Source organism: Vigna umbellata, chromosome 1 (genome assembly GCF_029865625.1).
Source record: "Vigna umbellata cultivar VRB3 chromosome 1, Vumbellata_1.0, whole genome shotgun sequence".
Classification (NCBI taxonomy): Eukaryota; Viridiplantae; Streptophyta; class Magnoliopsida; order Fabales; family Fabaceae; genus Vigna; species Vigna umbellata.
Genome location: NC_142165.1, coordinates 46,840,709 through 46,866,163, shown reverse-complemented (window position 1 = coordinate 46,866,163; position 25,455 = coordinate 46,840,709). Strand labels below are relative to the sequence as shown.

The 25,455-nt window shown below is 33.6% G+C and overlaps 2 protein-coding genes and 1 long non-coding RNA gene across 6 annotated transcripts; 2 read left to right on the top strand and 1 right to left on the bottom strand.

The window, feature by feature from the left end:
• The first annotated feature begins 5,243 nt into the window (after nt 1-5,243).
• Nucleotides 5,244-8,438, top strand: LOC148205505 (uncharacterized). Of its 2 annotated transcripts, XR_015785428.1 has the most exons (5): nt 5,244-5,498; nt 6,634-6,801; nt 6,885-6,927; nt 7,144-7,221; nt 7,454-8,438. It is a non-coding gene; the product is annotated as an uncharacterized LOC148205505 (long non-coding RNA). The 2 variants fall into 2 exon arrangements; XR_015785427.1 differs by lacking the exon at nt 7,454-8,438 and having other exon boundaries at nt 7,144-7,447.
• Nucleotides 8,439-9,507: 1,069 nt separating this feature from the next.
• On the bottom strand, nt 9,508-12,576 carry LOC148205504 (uncharacterized). Its single transcript, XM_088104678.1, has 6 exons — nt 12,446-12,576; nt 10,984-11,209; nt 10,581-10,706; nt 10,346-10,501; nt 10,161-10,284; nt 9,508-9,722 (listed from the first exon to the last, which is right to left on the bottom strand). The coding sequence occupies exons 1-6, from the start codon at nt 12,574-12,576 to the stop codon at nt 9,508-9,510; spliced, it is 978 nt and encodes a 325-aa protein (XP_087960804.1).
• A 1,570-nt stretch (nt 12,577-14,146) lies between these two features.
• On the top strand, nt 14,147-22,194 carry LOC148205503 (signal recognition particle 9 kDa protein-like). 3 transcript variants are annotated; one of them, XM_088103392.1, is made up of 5 exons: nt 14,147-14,296; nt 16,008-16,144; nt 16,400-16,468; nt 21,596-21,689; nt 21,914-22,194. In XM_088103392.1, exons 2-5 carry the CDS (start codon nt 16,073-16,075, stop codon nt 21,988-21,990), a joined length of 312 nt encoding a protein of 103 aa, XP_087959518.1. In that variant the 5' UTR covers nt 14,147-14,296; nt 16,008-16,072; the 3' UTR covers nt 21,991-22,194. The 3 variants fall into 3 exon arrangements, with proteins under 3 accessions (XP_087959518.1, XP_087959517.1, XP_087959516.1); XM_088103391.1 differs by having other exon boundaries at nt 14,206-14,485; XM_088103390.1 differs by having other exon boundaries at nt 14,207-14,478.
• The last annotated feature ends 3,261 nt before the right edge of the window (nt 22,195-25,455 follow it).

The following is a 25,455-nucleotide window of genomic DNA, read 5'->3' as shown; positions in this document are numbered from 1 at the left end:
TGGTTCGTAGATTTTACATTCTATGATCATATGATGCAGATGAAAACGGTGGTCTGCGTCGAGATTAGGGGTGGATAGTCTAGAGCTTTAAGTTCACAATTTTTATATATTAGTTGTATTTTGACACACTCTTGTTAATGTAAAAATATATTTTGAAGATAATTTTAATTACATTTTGAAAATTTTGGAGGACTATAATATATAGATGCATTAGAACCAAATTAAATGAATTTGGTTGGTAAACAAATATACTTAATGTAATAAAAAGTTATCTAAACATGTAAAAAAAGTTTGGCCATGTTTTTAGATTATATAAGTTAATTAGATTACTTGTTTCATTATATTATATTGTGACTTTTATTTACAGAAAATTTAAATTCTTAAAATCAATAGTTTAATTATAAAGAAACCATTTTAAATAATGGAGATAATAGTAAATTTGGTTCCAAAATATTTGTGTTTTCAAAATAGTTCCTAAAGATGAATAAGCTAAAAAAATTCCTAAAAATACCTTTTATGTTTCATTTCATATTCATTATTAATTACATAAGTCCTTGTATATGTTTGAAATGGAATTTATTTTTGGCTTTTCAGAATCTTTTTAATTTGTGAGTAGCTTAAAACTATTATACACTTTCAGTGACCATATTAATCAATCCACTTAAATTAAGATTATATAGTTCAAACATTGTTACATGCAAGAGTTTCTAAATACTATTTAATAAAAAATATGTGATAACTTTATTAATTTATATAAATACTGACATAAAAATTATCAGAATGATAATAACCATGCACACGAAGAAAAGATAATGCACTCTTCAGTGTCAATATATATTGATACACAATTCAAAAAGGCATAAAAACATCTACAAACAATATCCACTCGTAACTCAATACAAATAAAATAAAAACTATATAAAGAAAATTTTGACTTGTAATAGATATTAGAGAAAATATATAAAAAAGTTCAACACAAATAAATAATAAATAAATTTATATAAAGATCAAGATGTCAATTATCTTATTCGACATTAATAAATCATAAAGAAATGAGATTAAAATCTCATCTTCAACTTAAAGTGTTAAAAATAAAAAAGTTTATTTTCTTAAATATTAATGATCTTATTCATCTTAACTTTTAACTTAAATATCTCAATTAATTGACTTTATATTCCTAAGTTAATAAATATATAATGATTACATTTTTATTAAGTTCAATCACAAGTTATAATTTTGTAAAAAGTAATTGAATTGAAAGTAGACGCGGTTTTCCGATTGAGCTGTAATATATTATTATATTATGAATTGTGAAAATGAAGATGAAGACTTGCTTTTCACTTCCAATTTTGGAAGACATTATTATTTGGTCATAACAGACGGCCGACTTTGGCCTCATTCGGTAAGTTCCATATAAAAAGTATAATATTTAATATTTAGATGCATGTATTCATCTATTCAATAATCATGACGACGTGTTTCTAAAATACAAATGCTCCCAAACACCTACCTTTCTTTAAATAAATGTTTACATTTTTTTTTTTCATAAATCCTGTCTTTCTTTCATCATAAATAATCATCTATAAAATATGTTTAAAGTTAGTACGATTAATTACTATAAACATATTTGAATATTTGATGCAATTACATAACCAAATTTCGCATCCCATATCACATATTAAACTGGAATGATTACTAAGTTGCTTCGCATGTTAGATGCTTGAACATTTTGATATATATATATATATATATATATATATATATATATATATAATTTTGATTTTATCTTGGTTAAACTGGAATGATGCTTTTACGAATTTTAGTTTTGTTTTCTTCCTCTCTTTCCATATTTTTGAGAAGCAGTTACACATGCATGCAAGCCTACATTATAATAAGAATAATTATTCATATTAATTTTTTTATTATATAAAAACTAATTATTCAGATTTTATTTTAAATTAATTTTAACTAAATAGATCTTATTTTATATTAATTCTAACTATAAGGATAAAATTGTGATATTACATTTTGATTTATTAAAATATTTCTTTTATCTATCATGTTATTATTTATAAACTTTATTTTCAAATATTTTAACTTTCGCATTCAAATTCTTAAAAGGAGGAATGTCATTTTTTTTTCTTTATCCTCTCAGATACATTTATTCTATTTCAAATTTAGAAGCGTTAGAAGTGAACAAAGTTTTAATAAAAAATTGAGTTAAATATTTAATCCCTCAACTTATACACAAAATTGATATTCGTTTTCATAATAAATTTTGATTTTTAAACTTTAAAAGTGAAAGAATATAATTATTTTAATCCAATTTTTTGAATTAATTAAATGATGTTTTTAAACTTGTGTAAACAACTTAAATATTAATTTAAAATGTGTTTGATAAGACAATTTTTTTTTAAATAATTGAATTAAAAAATTATGTTCATTCATTTTTAAAATTTAAAAATAAAAATATATCAAAAGATAAATTTCAATTTCATAAATTAAAAACATATTTAATATTAAAAAGTTGTAAACTAGTACTAATGTTCCTAAAATGTTTGTTCAGTGATTTAAAGTAATGTTTGTTGTTTGATTTAAAGTATTGTAAAAAATATTTTCGTTGTAAAGAAGTAAGTTTTTTCTTTTCATTTTTATTCATATATGAGTTTAAGACTCACAATTCAGAATTTTACATAGGATGTTTATTATATCACTTTAGTATTTAAGAAGACCACTAAATTCTTAATTATGTTTTAAAGTTTTTATTTATCCTTAATTTGTAAAATAGTTAGGATTATCTGTTTTAATATAAATAAAATAAATTATTTACATTATTAATTACACAACTAAAATATTTTCATATTTTAAAAAAAAATCTATGAATATTTTTCCATACTAAAATCTACAGAAAAAATTATACAAAACTTATATCATATGAATATTTTTCTAGAAAACTTACCCAAGATATATCACTGAATTTTATTAACAATATTATAAATATGAAAAGCCAATTATGTGATTAAAAAAATCAAATAAATAAGTGAAAAAATTATTATAAGAATAGTGTTTGTTTATCATAATTACAAATATTCTTAAAATAAAATATTTAAAATGAAAAATTACTAATACACACACATATATATATATATATATATATATATATATATATATATATATATATATTATATGGAGCATCACAGACTTTAAATTACTATAAAAAAATGAAGTAAAAATTGGGGGCTTCTCGGGAATCACGACTGGAGGACAGGGTGATATGGTGCTGATGTCGGATTGTCTCAAATAATAATAAACAAAAGTGTTATTATTGTAATTATGTACAAAGAAACAGGAATGCAGAAAATATCGCAGAGAAAAACAAATTAATTATTCATAGCAGAGTACGGACAAACAGCACAAGAGGAGGTAATGTTACTACCAAGAATAGAAGAACGAAAAATGATACTCGAACAACTTAATTTGACAACATTTCGACACAGCCTACGTGTCAGCATGTGAGCGGTCCACGTTTTGATGGGAAAAAGCTGTTGAAATCTGAGAAAACCTGCTTCAATTCTGACGTGGCGAGGGACGGACACAGGCAGAGTAGAAGTTGCGTTTCAAATTTGAAATTCATTTTCGAACTTCGTAGAGAGAGAAGCGGCGCGAACATTGGGGACGGATGCTGTGACCTAAACAGAGAGACGAGAGAGTTGGAGAAAGGGTTCACGAGCGAGAGAGAGAGACGGAGTGCTTGCCGGAGTGCCGCCGTTCACTGTTGAAGGCCGTGTCGGAGAGATCGAACGCCTCCAGCCCGTTTCGTTTCAGGGGCGCCGCAGGTCCGACGTCGACCAGTCGAAGCGAACACGGCATCGTGTTCCGTCCGTTCCGGCCCAGCGACTTAGGGAGGCGTTGAAGGTGTCGCTTCGTCCCAGGTGGTTCCGTCCTTGTCCCGGAGTGCCGCGGGAGCTTGGCCGGAGTGTCGCCGGAGTGTGGACTGTTCGATGGACGAAAAAGAGGGGTTTTCCGGGTTGTTAGTCCCACCCACACATTTTTCTTCGTGGGTGTTCCAACCGGCACACGTTGTGTTCACTCAAGGTTCGTTTTTTTATTTGAGTGGAATGAATGTATAATATATGTATGATGTTGTTTGTGGATGATTTTGGTTATGTATGATACGTTGTTATTCTAATATTTTTGGATCTTATTTGGTAGTGTAGGTATTGTTGCAATGGAGGAAGTTGATCACGAGGATGAAGTTTATTAAGACAAGAAAAAGGTATGTTGAGTTATATTATATTTTCATAAATTTAGGATTTTTATGTATTTAAATAGAAACCATATTTTTGAGCTTGATTACGGAAGAAATGGAGAATATGCATTGAGTGATGAACTTGAAAAAATGAGATTGAAAATCTCTTATAAACTTCCTTTGAGTATTAAGTTTGATCCGAATTTTGGGCCTCCATATTAGTTAAGTGTTGGATTTTGGGGCAGGTTATTAATTGTCAATTTTTCCTTCGCTCTTCTTTGTTCTTTCTATGATGTTGTCGATATTTAGGTTTATGAGAAGGAGTGAAGGGTGCCTGTTTCGTGGTATTAACTGCTTAATGCTTATGCCTTCTACATTCTCCCCTTTTCAGAAGGATATGAGAAGTTAGCCCGGGCAAAAGAAGGCCCATCAAATCAACATTTGGCTAGTGGAGAAGCCTCTAGCACTGGTGATAACACTCTAGATTTACATATTTTTCTTTGTTAAAAATCATTTTTTAGATTTCTTTAGTTTTTAATTTCTTAGAATTAGGCTAGTTTTAGGTTTTTCTTTGAATTCTTTAGTTTTGTATAAATTTAGTTAAAATTAGGTTTTTAGATACAATTTTTAGTTTCTATTAATAACTAGAAAATTTATATTTTTTAGAAAATCTTTTGATAAAAAATTCTTTTCTTTTATTTGTTAATTTTTCTTTTCTTTCTTTAATTTCTGATAAATTTTTCTTTGTTGCTTGGTGAGTCTGATTTCAGGAATTGGGTTGATGTTACAGAGTGTTGAATTGTGCTGATAGGAAGATTGGGCCGCTGCACCGAGAAATTGGGCCACTGCATTTGGATAATTGGAACAAAAGTAAAATTAGATCCTCCCTTATTGAAGCGTACCGTTTTGATGCAAAGTGCAGCTGCCTTGGGCTCCAATTATTGATACGCAGCGTTTTAGCGTTGCTGCTCCTTAGGCATCTCTTCCCTTCATCTTCATTTGAAAAGGAGTAAAAGAAATTCACCCTTGAGTGAGGGCAGAGAGCTGAAGAGAGGAGCGCGTCACTAACCTGCTCGGACAAGCTGACCGACGAGCAAAGGGAGCTGACCGGAGCTAACTGGCATGTGACCGTGTGAGGAGCTGAATCGGTGGAGAGGTTGAAGATGATCAGAGGGCTGGTGATCAAAGTAGATAAAGAAAGGTGGTCGTCCGATTAGAAGCTGGAAGCGTCAAAATCAAGTTTCTTTCTGTACTTTTCCTCTCTCTTTTCTCTTTTAGTTTTTCTGACCCTATAAAAAGGGCTTTCACCATGTACAGAGAACACTTCTTCATACACTTTTAGACCTTTTCAGTTTACAGTTCTCCGTTCTAGAGTTAGGGTTTCTTGCGTTTTTGCGTAGATTAGATTCAGATTCTTGAACTTCTGATCGAGACTTACGGTGGTGACAGCCCGTGAGCGTCTCAGTGTTGTTTTTACGGTATCAATTTCTTGTAGTTCTCATTTTACGTTTAATAAAATTTCCATTTCCGCTTTGATTTCGCTTTTGCGTAGAGATAGGTTTTCATTGCTTTCATAGAATAGATTTCTACTGGCTACTGGATTGTGCAGAGGAGTTCCACGGAGTGACAAACCGTGGATCATTTCTCAGTGTTCTCTAGTATCGTGTTCTTATAATTTTGTTTCAATTGCAATAAAATTCAGTTTATTCTCAATTTCCTTGTTTTCTCTTTCATTTTCTGCCATTTAAAAATTGATTCTTTCCAACACTGTTATGATTTCAGGTTTTAATTTCTTTCCTGATTAGAATTTTGATTTCTTCATTCTAGAATTTAGTTTTTATTTCTGTTTTAGAAGCTCAGTTTTACTTTTGATATTTTCTTGATGATTCTGTTATGCTCCTTAGTTAGGTTTTTTTTTTACTCAATTGTTCTTCGTTTTAGGTGTTACTTGCTTTTAATTTTCTTTTCAAATTTAGATTCAATTCACGTTAATCTTTCAACTCACTATACATTTTTTTTCACTGTCCAAACTATGTCATTTCAGCATTTCATATAGCTCATGTTAATTAGCATTTAGGTCTCTTAGCTTTTACATTTGTAAATACATTTTGGATTGTTCCAACTTTAGTATATAGGTGATGTTTTGGATATAATTAGATGTTATTTCTTCGTTACTTTAGCTTAGGTTTTATTTCTTTCTTATTTTCTTTTATACAAATTTTTAGATTTTTTTTCCTTTTTAGTTTCATTTTATTCATTTTATTTTCCCCACCTAGTTTTAGATAGTTTTAGTAAATAAATAAAATAGGAATTAATTCTACATTCAAAAACTTAATTTTGCCATGTCCTTGGATTGATCCTTGGTTAACCCTATGCTTCATTAGTGGGGAAACCGAGTTTGTTCTGTTTTTGCGCGACGAAAAGCAGTTTAACAACTGGTGAAGGTGATTATGATATGTTTGCTGACGAGGATGATAATAGTAAGCCATCTACAGATGAAAATAATACAGTTAGTCAATCTTCATCGGACGCCATAAATTCTGGCACTGAGGGTAGGTAGATTGGCCTCCAAAGTCTTTGTTACTGATTTTTATTTGATTAGTATTTACTTAACATTGTTCTACTTTTCTTTCAGGTGGAGCATTGCAAAATGATTATGTGTATGATGAATCTTCTGGGTATGGCTCTTATCTTCCATGTAAATTTTGGGAAATAGTCTGATATACATGACATTATTTATCTTTGTTGTAAATTTCAAAACCAAAAAAAAAATCATTATGGTATTAAGGAGGTGGCAAAAGTTGAGGGTTTGTACCCACTTCTTCTTCTAATGAATTCTGTTACCAAAAAGAGCTGTTATAAGCTTGTTCTGACATCAATATTTGATGGTCCAGGTACTATTATAGCAGCAGTTTGGGCTATTATTATGATCCAAATACCGGGCTTTATTGCTCTGCAGCATCAGGACAATGGTACAACACATTCCTTTATCATCTTTTCGTGTGGTTTGTCAATTTTTATGCTGACATCTTTTAGCCTTTGTTTACAGTAAGTGGTGCCAAACATAGATGTGGATTTGGATGTGTCTTTAGTTGTTTGTTAAAATTTAATCTTGATTTATGATATTTTTTGTTGGAAACTATATCAAGAGATGTGATATGTGTACGTCAATTTATAGATCTTTGGTGGCATAAAAACATGCAGGGTGATTAGTTGTATAATTAACACCTTTGGCTGAGAGGAGTGATAGGTGTAAATTTTACTTGTTTTTGTTGCTTAAATTGTTGTGCTTTTGAGTAAGTTTTAGTGTTAATTCTCATGAAAAGTATGTAATTGTTGATATAAGTATAATTTTGACTGTTTAAATATTTTTTGATGCTTTTGTTTGTTTATTTCGAAGTAGAATAAGGATTGGATACTATCAAAGACTTGGAGCGCATCATTTGGCTGTCGGCATCGAGAAGAGGACGCTGTTCTTCCGAGAGTTTCACGCCCAGGTGCGAGAGAGAAGGCGCCGAGCGCGATTTTACAGAGAGTCTAGCGCCCGGGCGCGAGAGAAGGGGTGCCGGGCGCGACTTAGAAGGATGAAATAAGCCTGCGCGGACGCTCGTCGCCCAGTGAGTGGACGCCCGTCGCCCAGCGAGTGGACGCTCGTTGACCAGAGAACGAACGCCCATCGAACAGCAAGCCAGGACGTTCGTCAAGCGCGCAGCGCAGACGACGCTCGTCCAGCGCGCAGAAGAGGCTCGTCCAACGCGTAGAGGACGCTCGTCCAGAAAGCGGAGAACGCTCGCCCAGCTGGTAGAGGACGCTCGTCCAGACGCTTGTCGCCCAGAGGGGAGGCTCGTCCAGCGCGCAGAGGACGGTCGTCCAGAAAGGAGACGCTCGCCCAGCGAGAAGTGGACGCTCGCCCAGCGAGTGCACGCCCGTGACTCAACAGTGGATGCTCGCCCAGCGAATAGATGCTGCTCGCCAAACGGTTGAATATTGGGTAAAAACAGACTCCATTGGGCACATGATCCAAACAAAGTTGATGAATGAAATCACAAATATAAGCATGATAATGTGAAATATTAGGCAAAGATTATGATATTTATATCGAAGTTCATCCCAAGGAACCATTTTTTGCAGAACTCTTCATGCAAAATTGCATTGGTACCAATGGCTAAATAACTGGGGACTTAAGGCAAAGGTTTTGCACAGTCAGGTCAACAAAGAAAATGCCGTTAATTTTTAAGTGCAAATTTTTTTTTAATCGTTATTGGACATACAAGTGATGTTTAGGCAATGATTATGACATTTATATTGAAATCTATGTCCAAGGAACTACTCTTTGTAAAACTCATTATGAAGAAACAACACTGGGAGCAAAGGCCAAATAAGTGGGGAGTTCAGGCAAAGATTTTGCATACACAGGTCAACTGTGAAAATGACATTGATTTTTAAGTGAACCAATTTTTTATAAGACTTATTGGACATGTAAGTGATGTTCAGGCATTTAATATCACATTTATATTGAACTCCATGCCTAAGGAATCATTCTTTGTAAAACTCATTGTGCATAAAGAACACCGGGAGCAAAGGGCAAATAAGTGGGGAGTTCTGACAAAGGTTATGCACCCAGGGGTCAACTATGAAAATGACATTAATTTTTAAGTGAACCAATTTTTTTTTAAGACTTATTCGACATACAAGTGATATTTAGTCATTTATTATCACATTTATATCGAACTTCATGCCTAAGAAACCATTCTTTGTAAAACTCATTGCAGAAACAGCACCGGGAGCAAAGGCCAAATAAGTGGAGAGTTCAGGCAAAGGTTTTGCACGTAGGGGTCAACTGTGAAAATAACATTGATTTTAAGTGAACCAATTTTTTTTAAAGACTTATTGGACATACAAGTGATGTTCAGACATTGATTATCACCTTTATATCAAACTCCATGCCCAAGGAACCATTCTTTGTAAAAATCGTTGTACAGAAACAACATTGGTAGCAAAGACCAAATAAGTGGAGAGTTCAAGCAAAGTTTTTGCAGAGATATTTCAACTTTCAAAATGACATTGATTTTTTAATGAATTTTTTTTAACACTTATTGGACATGCAAATGATCTTCAACCATTGATTATGTCATTTATTGAACATTTCTTTGATGATTTGTAACAAAAAATATGTACATTCAAACCTAATCATCACAATTTCAAATAGTGATAAGAAATCCATAAATGACATTCGTACTATCCATTTTGTAACAACCCTAAATGTTGCAACACTTCATTCCTCCACACAATATGGCGTCCGATGAAGATTGACTAACTGTATTATTTTCATCTGTAGATGACTTACTGTTATCATCCTCGTCAGCAAACATATCATAATCACCTTCACCCGTGCTAGAGGCTTCTCCACTAGCCAAATCCAAATGTTGATTTGATGGGCCTTCTTTTGCCCGGGCTAACTTCTCATATCCTTCTGAAAAGGGGAGAATGTAGAAGGCATAAGCATTAAGCAGTTAATACCACGAAACAGGCACCCTTCACTCCTTCTCATAAACCTAAATATCGACAACATCATAGAAAGAAGAAAGAAGAGCGAAGGAAAAATTGAAAATTAATAACCTGCCCCAAAATCCAACACTTAACTAATATGGAGGCCCAAAGATAGTTTCTCCAAACACTAAGAATAAACAAACACCATGTATGATATTGATAATAGAACAATAAGTTCTATCTTGCATCATGACCATAATAACAACATAAGTTGAACAGTATTATAATAGTAAAACCAAGTAGTTAAATCAAATAAATTATAAAATCAAACAGCATATTACATCATGTTGTTAACAATGTAAACATAATGAAACAAAAAAACATAATATAAGTAGAATAAAGCATAGTGTATAACACTAACCCGCTTCACGATCAAAAACCTCTCGCTTTTCATGATAAAAAACCAGTGATTGCCTAAAACAAATGGATGATCTACAACTACTCTGGAGTGAATTGGAAAATAAATATTGTATTTTACAATGATACTTCAGTAGAACAAAGAAATAAAAAAATCAGAAAATTAAGAATGATAAAATACATACATACCGTTTCCCCAGGTTCAAGAACATTTGCAATCCGCCTCTTCATGACGGCAATATCTTTAGAAGAAAGGTCAGGCATGCCCTCATCCACATCATTAGTTGGTACAGATTTTAATGAAGAATATTTTGGATCAAATTCAATATTATCAAGCCATGCATCCTGCAAGGATCCCTAATTTATTAATAGAATTCAAATGAAATATCACAAATAAAGAAAGAAAACAACATAAATCCCTCACCTTAATCTCATTCTCTCTTACATATTCAACAAAATTGGCTGCTGCATGAAAATAACCTTCTTCCCTTTCTTTATCTAGGTTGAAAGGCTCAATTTGAATCCCGTCATCGACAAAATTCTCGCTATCCTGCCACAAGATATCACACATCACTGCCTGCCTATCTTTTACGTATCCAGTAACAGCTCATTGCACCAATAAACTTACTATAAAAATTATGTCAAATTAGGAATAAATCAGACTACAATAATACATTTGAACAGAAGCCCACATGAAATAAGCTTTACAAGCAAAATATTTACTCTACTAGTGTCCATGAAAAAGCACTTGATAGAAAGAGTAAAGATTTAGTTTAGATAAAAAAGTTCGTCCAGGTTGAAAACTTAAAGAAAACTTCAAAACAAACCTCATATGTCACTTCACCAACTGATAAGTCTATTCCGATACCTCCAGTGTCCTCACTAAAGAGTTCAGCAGTAAATTGATTTCTTAGATTTGCCCGCTCTTTGGCAGCTTTGGCAGCTACTTGGGGATTCGTTAAGTCAACTTCACCCTCCTCGACATTTCCTTTGTCCACAACTTCATCTCCTGGCTTCCCTTTCTTGCCCTTTGGAAACCTAACCCTTTTTGCTCTGTATAAATTCAACAGAAAATCTCAAAATTCAGTTCCACAAGCCAATCATTACAGCCTCTAAAGTTAAAGCCCCAACAAGGGGACTCATACACACACAACATATTACCACGAATGGGGTGTGAATGAACAGAAAACGGAAACTTAATACATAGTATTCATATTCAAGCACAATGAATTTAATTTAAACTCTCTTTAAGAAATGTCAGATATTTGAACTAGACAGGAGGTGACCAACATGATAGCAATCCCCAAATCAAAATGACGTCGGACCTGCGGCGCCCCTGAAACGGAACGGGCTGGAGGCGTTCGATCTCTCCGACACGGCCTTCAACAGTGAACGGCGGCACTCCGGCAAGCACTCCGTCTCTCTCTCTCTCGCTCGTGAACCCTTTCTCCAACTCTCTCGTCTCTCTGTCTAGGTCACAACATCCGTCCCTAATGTTCGCGCCGCTTCTCTCTCTACGAAGTTCGAAAATGAATTTCAAATTTGAAACGCAACTTCTACTCTGCCCGTGCCCGTCCCTCGCCACGTCAGAATTGAAGCAGGTTTTCTCAGATTTCAACAGCTTTTTCCCATCAAAACGTGGACCGCTCACATGCTGACACGTAGGCTGTGTCGAAATGTTGTCAAATTAAGTTGTTCGAGTATCATTTTCCTAAAGTAAAATAGTTTTACATAAACAATTTAAACGTCTTGTCAAATAAAATATCTTAAAAAGCGAATGGGTCATTTGATTGTTATTTTCTTTATTTCTAAATTCTTATTTTTTTATTGTATTTTAATACATAAAAAACGAGTCATAGTAAGAAGAATAACAAAATTGAAAAAAAATTGACATTTGATATAAGAAATTTAATTCAAACTTTTTCAAAAAAACTGTTTATAAATATTGTTACGTTTTTAGAATGAATTGAAATAAAAAAAAAAACTTTAAATTACTTATTTATAAAAATGATAATCTTTAAGGATCTTGGACTAAAATTAAAGTTCCAGGTATACATTTACAAATGTGATAAGCTTTCGTTCAGCATTAATTAATTAAAATTTAAAGTCCTTATTTGTAAAAAAAGAAAAAGGTAAACTTTTGGGGATATCTGTGTATTTTATTTTTCCTATTTGCAGAAGTTAAAACGCCTCTCTAAAACATGACGAAAAAAAAACTGAGTTTTTCCTTTAAGCAGATCTAAGTCTAACCCAATTTTATTGTTTAAAAGGCTTGCTTGCAGTGCCTACGAGCTTTCGGCTTTGCCACTATTGAGGCTCTTTCGGATTGAATAGAAAACGCTCGAAGTGCTCCCATCGAAGGTTTTCACTGCCTCATTTTGTTTCTCGTAGTTCGCGGTAAACACTGAATCGATTTTCATTTTTCTTCTATGGATCAAAATTGACTCAAATTGATAATATGTTTTACTTTTCATGGATCATTTGATTTGGATTGATTCTTAAATGGTTATTGTCACGTCGTTGTTGAATGATGAGAGTGATGTTAGAAGGATTTTTCCATTTTTGTTTTGGTTGTATTGTACTGAGGATTTCATGACATGCTGTAATTGATAGTTGTAGGTCCCCACTTATGTGGGTATTTACTCTATGCAATTAAGTGAGTTTTCTTTTTTTTAGCTAGTCACTTGTGAGTGTGTGTGTTCAAAGTGTAGGCTTAAATGGCTTGCAATGTGGCATTGGTGGGTTTTGGATCCTTGAAGGAACCTGGTACTTCTTGAATGACTTCTCTTGTGATGTTCCTCTCTTTTAATAGGGTAACTTGCATTGTTGTTTGCATAATTTTCTAAGAAAGTAGGGTTGTAGACAAATCAAAGATTGATAAGAATGAGATATTCCTTCAATATAAATCTAATTTGTTTTTTTTGACAAGTTTTTTATTTTATTATAAACGTGAGTTTCTTTTTGTCGGAGAATGTGGATTGGTTCATTCGGTTGATAATATTCGTGTGAAATTTCGGGAGGTGTGAGACTATGCATTTGAATTTGTTGTTTTTTTAGTTTTGTTGATATAACGAAATTCAATTGTTGACTATAGATCCTAATTTTTCATCATATGTACACTTTGTTATCAATTTAGTGACACTGGTTTTTTATATTTTCATTTTTTTCTCATTGACATGCAAGTGAACTTAGTTGACCAGAGCTTGCCAATTGGTAGAAAATTGTTTCGAAGTCTCTGTCTGGTGCGATGGTTTACATAACTGAGTGGGACAAATTTGTGGAGCAATCCATTCAGTTGTTCCGTGTTGATCCTGATTCTGTAATTCTATACCTTCAACGTTTTCTCGTTTCTTAAAGTAACAGAAGCCTGACAAACTTCATTCAGACTTTTGTTTTATTTTACTGTTATAAAAGCCTTTAATGGGTATATTTGCTCTGTTTTCATATTCAGTTGTGCAATACTCAATTGATTTTTTATAATTTAGTTTCTTGATTGTCCAAGTTATCCAACTTGTCCTTCTTGTTCTATTAAAACGTACTGAAAATGAAATTTCTTCAATTGTATTTGGAGCAGACACGGTATGTCATTAAGTGGGTGATAACTCCTTAAATTTGCATTCTTTTAGGTGTTTATGAGTCTATGTTAGTCTATTTTAGTCTTTACTTGTTTAGAATTAGGCTAGATTTAGGTTTTTCTTTAAATTCTTTAGTTTTGTATAATTTTAGTTAAAAATAGGTTTTTAGGTGTATTTTGTAGAATTTTTAAATAATTAGAAAATTAAAATTGTTTTTAGAAAATCTTTTGATAAAAGTTCTTTTTTTTATTTGATTTTCTCTTTTTTTCTTTAATTTTGGATTAATACTCTTTGTGCAGTGGTGCTCCTGGACTCTTTGGGCTGTTTGAATTGAAGCTGATTAACATTTGGGCCACTGCTGCCACGCTTGAAGTTGGTGCTGATGCCACTGAATTGGGCCGTCTTAAGCTGGGCCGCGAGGAAGCTTTCTGCACCGCTGCTGGAATGCACTGAATTGGCGCTGCTGGCATAGACCGGGTTGATTGCACAAGCAGCAGCTGCCTTGGGGGTCTCTTCCCCTCGTTTTTATTTGAAGAAAGAACCCAAAGCTAGGGCAAAGCTAAAGGTGAGAGAGGAAAGCTCCCAATGTTCATAGAGAGACAATTCTTTAGTTTCATAGAGTAGAGAGCGGCGGGTGACAGACACTGCGTTATAGGTTTATCGCTTTCATGGTTTATCGCGCTTTTCTTCGATTCTAGATTTCACTGAGTTGCGAGGGTGACAGGCCGTGATTTTCGGTGATTTCTGGTATCATGTACTTTTATCTTCAATGTTTAATGTTTAATGCAATTCTGATTCCTTTTATGGATTCTTTTGATTGGTTGATAATAGTTTAGGTTTTATTACTTGATTTCATTTGCTGTTCACGATAAGTTGTTTCTGGCAGTTTGTTTTCATTGAAAATTTATAGGTTTTTAGAATTAGATTGTATGTTTTAAGTGCATCTAGACTAGACTGTGCATTTGATATTGAATAAAAGCTTGCATCAGACTCACAATTGCTATGGTTTGGTACAGAGAGTATACAAGAGGGTATGATTTTACAGGATGTCTTCCTGAGTTGCAAGTGAATACTATTCTGCACTAATCTTTGCTTTTAGGTTTCTGATTCATGGTTTTAACCAATGAGTTTGTTCTGCTCCTTAGTTAGGTGTTACTTGTTAAATTGTTCTTCATTTTAGTTTGAGCATTCTATCTGCAACCTGTAGGTCTAGTTACTTGTTTTCTATTTTTTTTAAATTGGAACTCTTTCTCATAGATTAGAAATTCTTTTCCATGTTAATTTCATTTTTTTATGTTACTGTGGATTGGAAATTAAAATAGTTTTAGTTTAGATTTTTCTGTATTTTCAATTTCAGATTTTATTCTTTGATCATGATACACAGTCTTAAGTTTTGTTTCAGTTGTGTGTAAATAGTAATAGATCCAGTTTAATGAGTGACAGTTAAATAGCTTTTCATATAGGATGTTGTTCATTTAGAATAGTTTAGTTTTGACATTTTCTCTTTTTGATTAATTTCATTTTTTTCTTTTAAACAGTTTACAGATTTTAAATTCTCTTTTCCTTTATAAATTTCATTCTTTCATTTTTATTTCCCCACCTTGCATTAGTTAATAGGTAGTAAATAAATAAAATACAAGAGTTAACTTTAATTGTACTGAGTCCTTGGATTGATACCTAGGTTGACTCCTACATTAGTGGAAAAACTTAGTTTGTTCTGATTTTAGGTGACAAAAATCAGTTTAACAGTGGGTTTTGTATTTTTAGCTAGTCACTTGTGAGTGTGTGTGTGTTTTCAAAGTGTAGGCTTAAATGGCATGCAATGTGGCATTGTGGGTTTTGGATCCCTGAAGGAACTTGGTACTTCTTGAATGGCTTCTCTTGTCATGTTCCTCTCTTTTAATAGGGTAACTTGCATTGTTCTTTGCATAATTTACTAAGAAAGTAGGGTTGTAGACAAATCGAGGATCGATAAGAATGAGATATCTTCAATATAAATCTAATTTGTTTTTTCTGACAAGTTTTTTATTTCATTATAAACGTGAGTTTCTATTTTTACCAGAGAATGTGGATTGGTTCATTCGGTTGATAATATTTGTGTGAAATTTCGGGAGGTGTGAGACTATGCATTTGAATTTGTTGTTTTTTTAGTTTTGTTGACATAATGAAATTTAATTGCTGACTATAGATCCTAATTTTTCATCATATGTACACTTTGTTATCAATTTAGTGACACTGGTTTTTTATATTTTCATTTTTTTCTCATTGATATGCAGGTGAACTTAGTTGACCAGAGCTTGACAATTGGCAGAAAATTGTTTCGAAGTATCTGTCTGGTGCGATGGTTTACATAACTGAGTGGGACAAATTTGTGGAGCAATCCATTCAGTTGTTTCGTGCTGATCCTGACTCTGTAATTCTATACCTTCAACGTTTTCTCGTTTCTTAAAGTAACATAACCCTGACAAACTTCATTCAGACTTTTGTTTTATTTTACTGTTATAAAAGCCTTTAATTGGAATATTTGCTCTGTTTTCATATTCACTTGGGCAATACTCAATTGATTTTTTATAATTCAGTTTCTTGATTGTCCAAGTTATCCAACTTGTCCTTCTTGTTCTATTAAAACGTACTGAAAATGAAATTTCTTCAATTGTATTTGGAGCAGACACGGTATGTCATGAAGTACAGGCATTGTGATGGCAAGTTGGTACTTAGGGTCACTGATAACCGGCAGGTATCAGTTTGTTTTTCTAGAACAAAACAAATATATATTCAATGTATTTTAATTTTTAAATGCCAGTCTTTTGTGCATGTTTGAGATTGTAAATGTGGATTAACATGAAATCATAATTTGATTCTTCTATACAAAATGTGTTAATGGGTTTAAAGTGTTCAGCCAAGTTTATCTGCTGAGAGATAGAGTTAACTTGTTTCCTCCATCCAAAATTACATAACAGTTTATTAGTTAACTAGAGAGTTTGGCAATCTTGCAGTTCATGGTTGTCTATTTTTGCTGCCAACTTAATGAATGGCATGATCCAATTATTTTCTTTGCTCCCTAATGAGTTGTGTGCCATGCTGAATTGGTTCCATGGGTGAATTACTTTGGATTGTTACTCCAAGGTCGTATCACCCATTTTGATCAAAATACCCTAATTGCTGCACGACCCTTTCCTAATACATGATCCCTCTCTCTGCCTTTGTTTGTTCCTCTTTTCCCTTGTAATTCTCCCTCTCTACTCTAACCTACTGGATCCTCTCTTTCCTCTTGTTTTGTGTTCTGTTCTCCTTCTAAAGTTACTGTAAATGTTAAAAAGGTGGAGGTGCTTGTAGAATAAATTACACTAATCAGTCGTAAGGTTATGTGAAATTACACAAGCACCTTCTGCTTATTAACATCTACCTTATAGGGGTAGACGGTGTAATGCTTTCAAACAATTAGGGTGGTTACTGTAATGCATAAAGAATGTTAGTATAATGTTTTTTAAACAATTAAGGGAGGTGTGCAGGGATGGAAAAATTCAGGAATGTTTTTTGTATTTTTAAGAGGTGGTTAGTGCAATTTACTCTACTATTTATTTTGTTGTTGATGTGATTTGAAAGTTGAGGTTTGTAATCTAGTGATTATTTACTATCTGATTATATTAGTATCTCACTTTATAAGGTATTTGGTTTGGATAGAGGATAAATGGACTACTCTTCTTCTAGGACTATAAACACCTCATTCTGTTTTGCTTAAAGTCTAAATTAGTTCTTTTGTTTTTTGGCGAGCATCAATGTCATGAACATTGCCTGACTGTGTTTCCAAATAATTTGGAATGAAATATGAGTTTAAGGCTGATCAATGGCCTAATTGGACATTAAGTTAATGTTTTGTTGAATGTTCCGTTCTCCTCTGGCATATATATAATTTTAGAGAAATGTTAGCAATACACCAAGGAATTCAACTTGGGATTGTATTGAGACTTGGAAAGGGGATACAAAATCGTAAACCATGGAACCACAACATGATGCATAAGGTTCTATAAGATATATAAAATTCGTACAAATGCATGTAATATAAGAGAGAAAAACCCATGTAACATTTAATTAAGGTTAAATTTATAATCACATACTAATAAGCATATGAAAGTCAGTGGCTAAACCCCACACAAAGCTCATTTCACAAGTCATAAATAACAAAGCAGCATAAAAATGACTGTAGTAGTGCCAAGTAGCAAAACACAACATTTGAACTCTTAGACTAGACCTCTAAAATAGATCATCCAAATTGAAATCATAATTGCTCTAGAGATCCTTATTTCTTCCACAGTAGAGAATCAATGGACCAACCAAGCCGAGCAGCAGAAGTAGAGAAACCAAACAGAGAGTCTGCAACCTCAAGCACACAATAAAGAGCTCTGGTTGCAGTGGTTCATGCAATGCATTTTGGGGGCCTGGTACGAGATGACACATGTTGCAATAGAGTTTGAAAAGGATGTGGTGATGTCAGGTCAATGAAGGTGTTTTTCTCTGTTGCTAGTGGGTTTTATGGGCTTAGGTTTACAAGAGCCCAAAATGAAAAAGAAACTTAACACGGTTCCAAAAGTTGGCTCTCAAAAAGGATCCACACAAACTTAAAAGCTCTCAAATTCCACGTTTTTTACACAATAAAGGCATTTTTGACGTCAAGCTGAAATTGTCTAATGGTGAATGGCTGTAATGGAAAAGAGAAGTCAAATAGATGTCATTTTAGTAATAGGAGGGGAGGTGTCAATATAATCTTGGCCATAGATTTGTGTGTAGCTTTTGGCAACCAGTCCAATTTTATAGCGACCAATGGTTCCATCTTGTCTTGTTTTAAGAGTATACAACCATTATCACCAAACAATTGATTTTCTAGCTGGAAGAGGAACCAACACCTAAGTACCACTACTTTGAAATGCACACTTCTCCCTCAATCATTGGTTGTCTCCACTCTGGATGGGATAGAGTTTCACCGTGTGACTTAGGAAAATTAATAGAAGATAATGTGGATATACAAGCATAGTGTATGGTGGAAAGTTGATGATAACTAAGGTTTGTATGGTGCGGACGAGGGTTAATGATAGAATGTATACCTTCTGAACAAAAATAGGCCGATCATTTTTAGAGGAGACCGGATCTAGTGCAGGAAAGGTTGATGGGGAAGGATTAGGCATGTCCTCCACTATACCTATGAAGATCAGAAGAGAAAAGTCGATACCATTTTTGACAAGGATTATATCCCATGAAGACACATTTAAATAACCAAGGAAAAATTTATCTCAACCAAGTGTGATGTTTTGTACAATAAAGATTGTACAGAGGGCAACAAGGAAAAAAGGACACAGCGGGCTACCCAATTCTTAAGGAAAGATGATGACATCCAATTAATGAGATAGCATGTTCTAAGGATAACATGTCCCATGTCCCCAAAATTGGTGAAGATGACTATGAAGAAGTACCCAAATAGTATGAATAAAATATATGTTTTTGTTTTTGGCTTCTCCTTTTTGTTGAGGATTATGATTACACGAAGTCTGGTGAATGATATATTTGATAACTTATTGAAATTGGCTCGACAAATATTCACATGAGCATTGCCACCACGAAAAAAAGTTATGCATATATAATATTGTGTTTTGATTTCATAAATATAAGTTTGAAACATAGAAAACACTTTCGATCATTCAATAACCATGTCTAGATATATCTAGAATAACCATAAAATCCAAGTACATGTAGAATAACCATCAATAAAGGTAACAATATTTAAAATAAAAAGGGGTAATAGTATGGGAAGGATGCCAAATATCAGAGTGAATTAAAGGAAAAGAGACAACTTGTTTATTAAGACAGTCAAGAAAAGATCGAGGAACATGTTTACTTAATTATGATTCACATTTCAAAGAAGACAGACATTGCCTTTTGCAATTTTGTCAACCTGGGATGTCTTAATTTTTAATGAATCATCATTGATAGATCACCGAAGCACATAGCCGTGGTGATGGAGAGAGGTAGTAAAAGCCATGTGACTCAAATCTAGCATCAATTGTCTGGTTTGATATCCGATCCTTCAAGGTAACATTATTTTTAATAAAGTTCAAGATAATATCATGGGAATTGGTTAAATGGGTAATAGAAAGTAAATTAGGAGATCAATTACGGGTATAAAAACAACAAAGTCAACTGTAAGGTATGAGAAGGGTTATGTAGTACTTATGCTACAAGCTTGTGTTTGTGAACCATTAATTGCAGTTATAAAAGGAAAATTGACAACGGTAGTAAAGGAAGAGAAAAGAGAAGGATTACTAGATACATGATCAATTGCACTGGAGTCAATGACCCAAGGACCAAGGGAGGGAGATTGAGAGAGACCAGTGAATGAATTACGGTGTGTGCCACCAAAGCAGTGTTACTGGAGGATTGGCATGTTGCATACCATAAAGTGTTTAAACATTGGTGTAGATAAATCAACCAATAAGGTAGGAGCAACAGGTGACTTAACAATATATGGTTGGGCAATATTGTGTGATTGAGGGGTTTTCCCATTTAGCTTCAAATACCTATCAATTGTATGTCCAATGCGATGACATAACATGGTTTGCATTTTGGATGATGTTTGTGGATGAATTGGCACGATGCGATCACAACCCTATATTTGCTGGAAAGAGTGGTGGTTGTCAAAAACTCATTGGAAGCTGTGCCTAAATAGTGAAAGGGAACCTGTGAAAGGTTTGCAAAAAAATAAAAATCCTTCAAAGACAAATGGGTCTACCGGACACATTTCCGAAAAACAAGATCTTATGATAAACTTTAGAAAAGAAAGAAACATTGAGCTAAGACCGTGTTTATGAAGCAACGTGGGTGTTTCAATTATATCTATCTAGAAAAAGGAATGAATGCAATGAATAGATGAAATTTGATATCCTCTGAAAATAAATGTGATATGGAAATAAATAAAAACATTCCTAATAATACATATATAATCTAGATTATGTTGATTATATAATATCAATTTTGTTGGAATAATAATTAAATCTGTGTATGCTAGTGTAATCACTAAGTCTAAAGTAGGGAGTAGTGTGTTGGGAAGTCTCTTCCAACTATACCTAGTTCTGTTCCTAGCAGTCAAGTACAGTCCTTTGATTTTTTCATCTCCCTAGTGTATCAGCTCTTTATTGTTATAAATAGAAGACCATAAGAGGGTCCTTTAAGCCCTCCAAAAGTGTTTTCTCTGTTTTTAATCTTAAGTAACTCCATACTTCTTTAACTACGGCAATACACGTGAAGTTACCCATTAATGTTTCAGTTGGGTTGCCCTTTTAATTCGGGTGGTATATAACTCTGCCAATAAAATTATTCTATCAGATTCTCTAAAGAAGAATATAATATGCATAAAAGAAGCTTAAGATTAAAACAGAGAGGAAATATATTTTTGAGGGCTTGAAAGACCCCTCTAATCATCTTCTATTTATAATGATAGAAATCTGATATAATGGGAAGATGAAAGATCAAAAAAGTTTACTAGATACCTAGGGACATAACTAGGTACAACAGGAAGCAGCTCCCAACACACTACTCCCTTCTTAGACTTAATAATGACTCTAACATTATAATTATTCTGACAAAGAAAATAATATACTAATAAAATTCTCATGATTGTTGGTGGTGAAAATTTAATTTAGCCGCGTATGAGCTCTCATTTTAATTAGCAGAACAAAATCTGTTATTCAATGATTTGTAATAATTATATTCCTAGCAATTAGCATCATTTTCCATTGTTTTATGATTGACTGCCTCTTACATTATTAGCCTCGTAATCTTAATTTCTAATTGTCAATTGTTGTACTTTTTACAGTGTCTAAAGTACAAGACAGACCAAGCACAGGAGGCTAAGAAGATGGAAAAACTGAACAATATGTTCTTTGCTTTGATGGCCCGTGGTCCTGATGGTATGTCTTACTCTAAGCTGTTAATGTGATGATGCTTTAACTAAAAAGACTTCTGTGCAACATTCGTGTTATCTATAAAACTGGTCAAAGACAGATTCTTTTGAGAATACGAAACCACTCAGTGCAATATTCCTTTATGGTTTACATTGATTGTGTTTTGGATATTCTTTCTTGTCTGGTGCTGAGATTTCTTTCTACATTCTCCGTCACTTGTAATTCTGCAGTTGATCTATCAGAAGTCACTGGAAAAGAGCAAATGGATGCTCAACCAAGCAAGAAAGGAAGAGGAAGGAAGCAATAACTTGCTCTTTGCGAGACATGATGGTTTTGAGTCAGAGGACTTTCTAAGAATTTGAACAGTTATACTTTTCCCGATCTAATTATTACTTCTTCAGATTCTATGATGAAAGTGGTTGTATATTGAAGTTTTGAAGTCTGAATTTCTGATCTTTTGGAAGTCTTGAGTATTACAGAATTTAGTTATGCCACCAAGATTTACTGTGCATCGTTACCGTTATTGAATCCTTTTATATCCAATGGTGCAGCCAAACCACTGTGTCAGCAGTTCATCATCAAACTAGAATTTCCTTACTAACTTAGCAATTACAAAATATTGTTGAAGCTACAACAGGCTAAGGCCAACTTACAGGATTCATAGTTCATAGTCACTGGGAGTGAATATTGGATGCCATCCCCCAAGGAGTATGGAATTTTAGATTACACGTTATTGGTATGGTATGGTATGGGATTGACTGCTGCTTCCAACACCTTTTTTTTTTCCTGCACCGTTATAAAACTATAAATTCCATTTTACCCTTATTCATTCATTCTTTGACCACCACAAACCCATGACGGTTTTATTCAATCACTGTTCAAGAGATCATTCTAACGTGACTTTGCAACGTAAACCTGCGTTACTTATTTTTTCGTATGAAATTAGTTCACCGCTTCTATGTTAGTTCATGGGCATGAATCTCGTTAAGGAGTGGTATTAAAATTAAGAAAATAATTGATAATATAAAATTACAATTGCTTATAGGGCTAAAGGGTGTACATAAACCAAAAAATTTAAATACTTATCTGAATTAATAGTTACTTATCTGAATTAAAAAAAATTCAAGATATTTTAATAAAATTTAAATGGTTCTAATACTTCTGTTAGTTTAGGACATGCAGATTCTTAATCTTATTCTTCAAAATTATAAACTGAAATTGTGAAAGATACCATTATAATACAATCAACAAATTATGTTAAAGTAAAATAGTTTTACATAAACAATTTAAACGTCTTGTCAAATAAAATATCTTAAAAAGCAAATGGGTCATTTGATTGTTGTAACATCCCAAAATATAGTAATACCATAATTCAGAATTAATTACAATTAACAGTGAACAGTAAACAGTCTTAATATTAACAGTAAACCAAGGTTCAAAGCCTAACGGCTGATGTACAATTAACGAGCGTATTCAAGTACAGAGAATTTAAAACAGAACACTTAAGGTTTCAGAGTTACAATTTCAGCTCAAAAATAACGAGCACTAATAACGAACGGTTTTACAAAAATGATAACCGAACGTTCCAAAATGAACTAATACATATACAGTACTAAACTAACGAGCGCTCTAAGGCTCGGCTTTAACTTCAACTTCCACCAGATTTGCATCCTCCAAATTTTCTTCTTCCAGCATGACTTCAAGGGATGCATCACCATCTGCTCACATCCACAACGGATGATCATTGCATTTTGACAAGACGGAAATACATGGACAGTAGACAACACAAATGGAAAACGCAAGGGTAAGCTTATACTGTTTAATTAATACAACACACATACAGTTCGTAATTCGATTCACACACACATCAAGTAACTTGTTCATGTAATTTAACATAGAAAGTTATATAAGACAGACCGTCCGAACTGTATGAACCGTGTAGCTACAGGCGTCCTTGCACCCGAGTGATGTAGTAACTGGGATACCCTCAACAGCTGCCACTCGAGGTTAATCCTTCGCCCCTGCTAAGTGAGGGATACGAAAGACCTCCTGCCATTCCCACACATGACTACTCCCTTCTACGTGAAGATGAGCATCACGGAATATCAGGATGGACCAAGCCAGCATTAGCTAACCATAGTCATACTTTACCAATTCAATCTTTCAATATATATATGTGAGACGTTCCTCCCTGGAACGCTCGTCCAAAATCCAACATCATAAATTCAGTTCTCATAGTGTTCACACTTTAACTTATCATATTCTATCATCGTTTACATCATTAGGTTCAGGAGTCAAAAATAACGAACGCTCAATCCATTGAAGAAGTAGGACGAACGTCCAAATAAAGTTACTGGATACTCAGGGAAATATACAACAAACAGAATTTTCTATTTGGCCAGTTAGATGAACTGACTCGACTTGAAGTGTACTGGTGCTTAGAAAATATTTGTGATAAAAATATGGACCAGATTTAATACACAATGGATTGTCAAGAATACTTAGAATCATATTTGAAGATGGTTGCATAATGAAAACTAAGGCCAGAGATTTATCGGACGTACGGAGAATGAATGTCTAATACTTTAGAACGAACGCTATTTTATCAAATAATTATTCAATTAGTACGAACGCGAGGTATGAGACCAAGCGAGATTTAGAATGGACGCTCGTGACAAGACCGAACGCATTATTAAGAACGGACGTTCGACATAAGGCCGAACGCTATGAATGACGAATCGCTCGACATAAGGCCGAACAATATAAAGGACGAACGCTCGACATAAGGACGAACGCTATCAAAGACGAACGTTCAACAGAAGGCCGAACGCTATTTAGGACGAACACTTCGGTATAAGACCGAGCGTTACTTATTCATAAAGTTTTAAATATTTAAATACGGCTGAGCTAGACGAACGCTCAGACATTCAATTTGGGACACTCGTTCATGAGCAGAATTCCTTCCAAATGAAAAAATCCCAATCTAAGTTACTTTACTGAAAAACCGAACGGTCTAAGACCGTACAGTGACGAGCGTCATTTATCAGAAGGGATGATTTGAAATTTCAGATTTTTCAATCTTAACAGAATTTTCCAGATTTCCAATTTTATAAACTTCATAACTTTCATTCCAGATTTAATTCACTGTAAACATCATCATCATACAGATTTCAACATTTTAATCATTCCAACTATACAATCACCATAATTCCATTTATACATGATCAGATCAACATGCATTTAATCAAAATCAAAAACAACATACATAATACATACAAGCAGTATTTGTCCATGACAGATTAAACCAACACCAGAAATCATATCAGATATCAGAAATCGTTCATAACAGTTCCAACATCAGACTTTACATACATGCAACTCAGATCACAAAATCAAGCAGTATGAATTAAACTTATAAGCTTCCCTTACCTGATCTAGCAGTGTACTTCCAATTGCTTAAGATTTTCTCTGTCAATAGCAGCTTTCTACCCAATGAATCACTCCACGATTTTCACTAAATCTAAGATACCAAAAATGACATAAGATTCAAACCTATAACCCATGCATGCAACCAGGATTTTGGTTTGCATGAACTAAATGAACGAAGGTGCAAAGGCGAGAACTTACCAGTTCAGTTCTCAATTCTGTTCGGATCAGAATGAGGTTCACAGAGCAGGGAAGGTTTCTATGGTGTCTGAAATGAGATCAGAGGTTTGATAGTGAGTTATCTTAGAGAAAAGATGAAAACGGTTTAGAGAGAGGGTAGAGAATT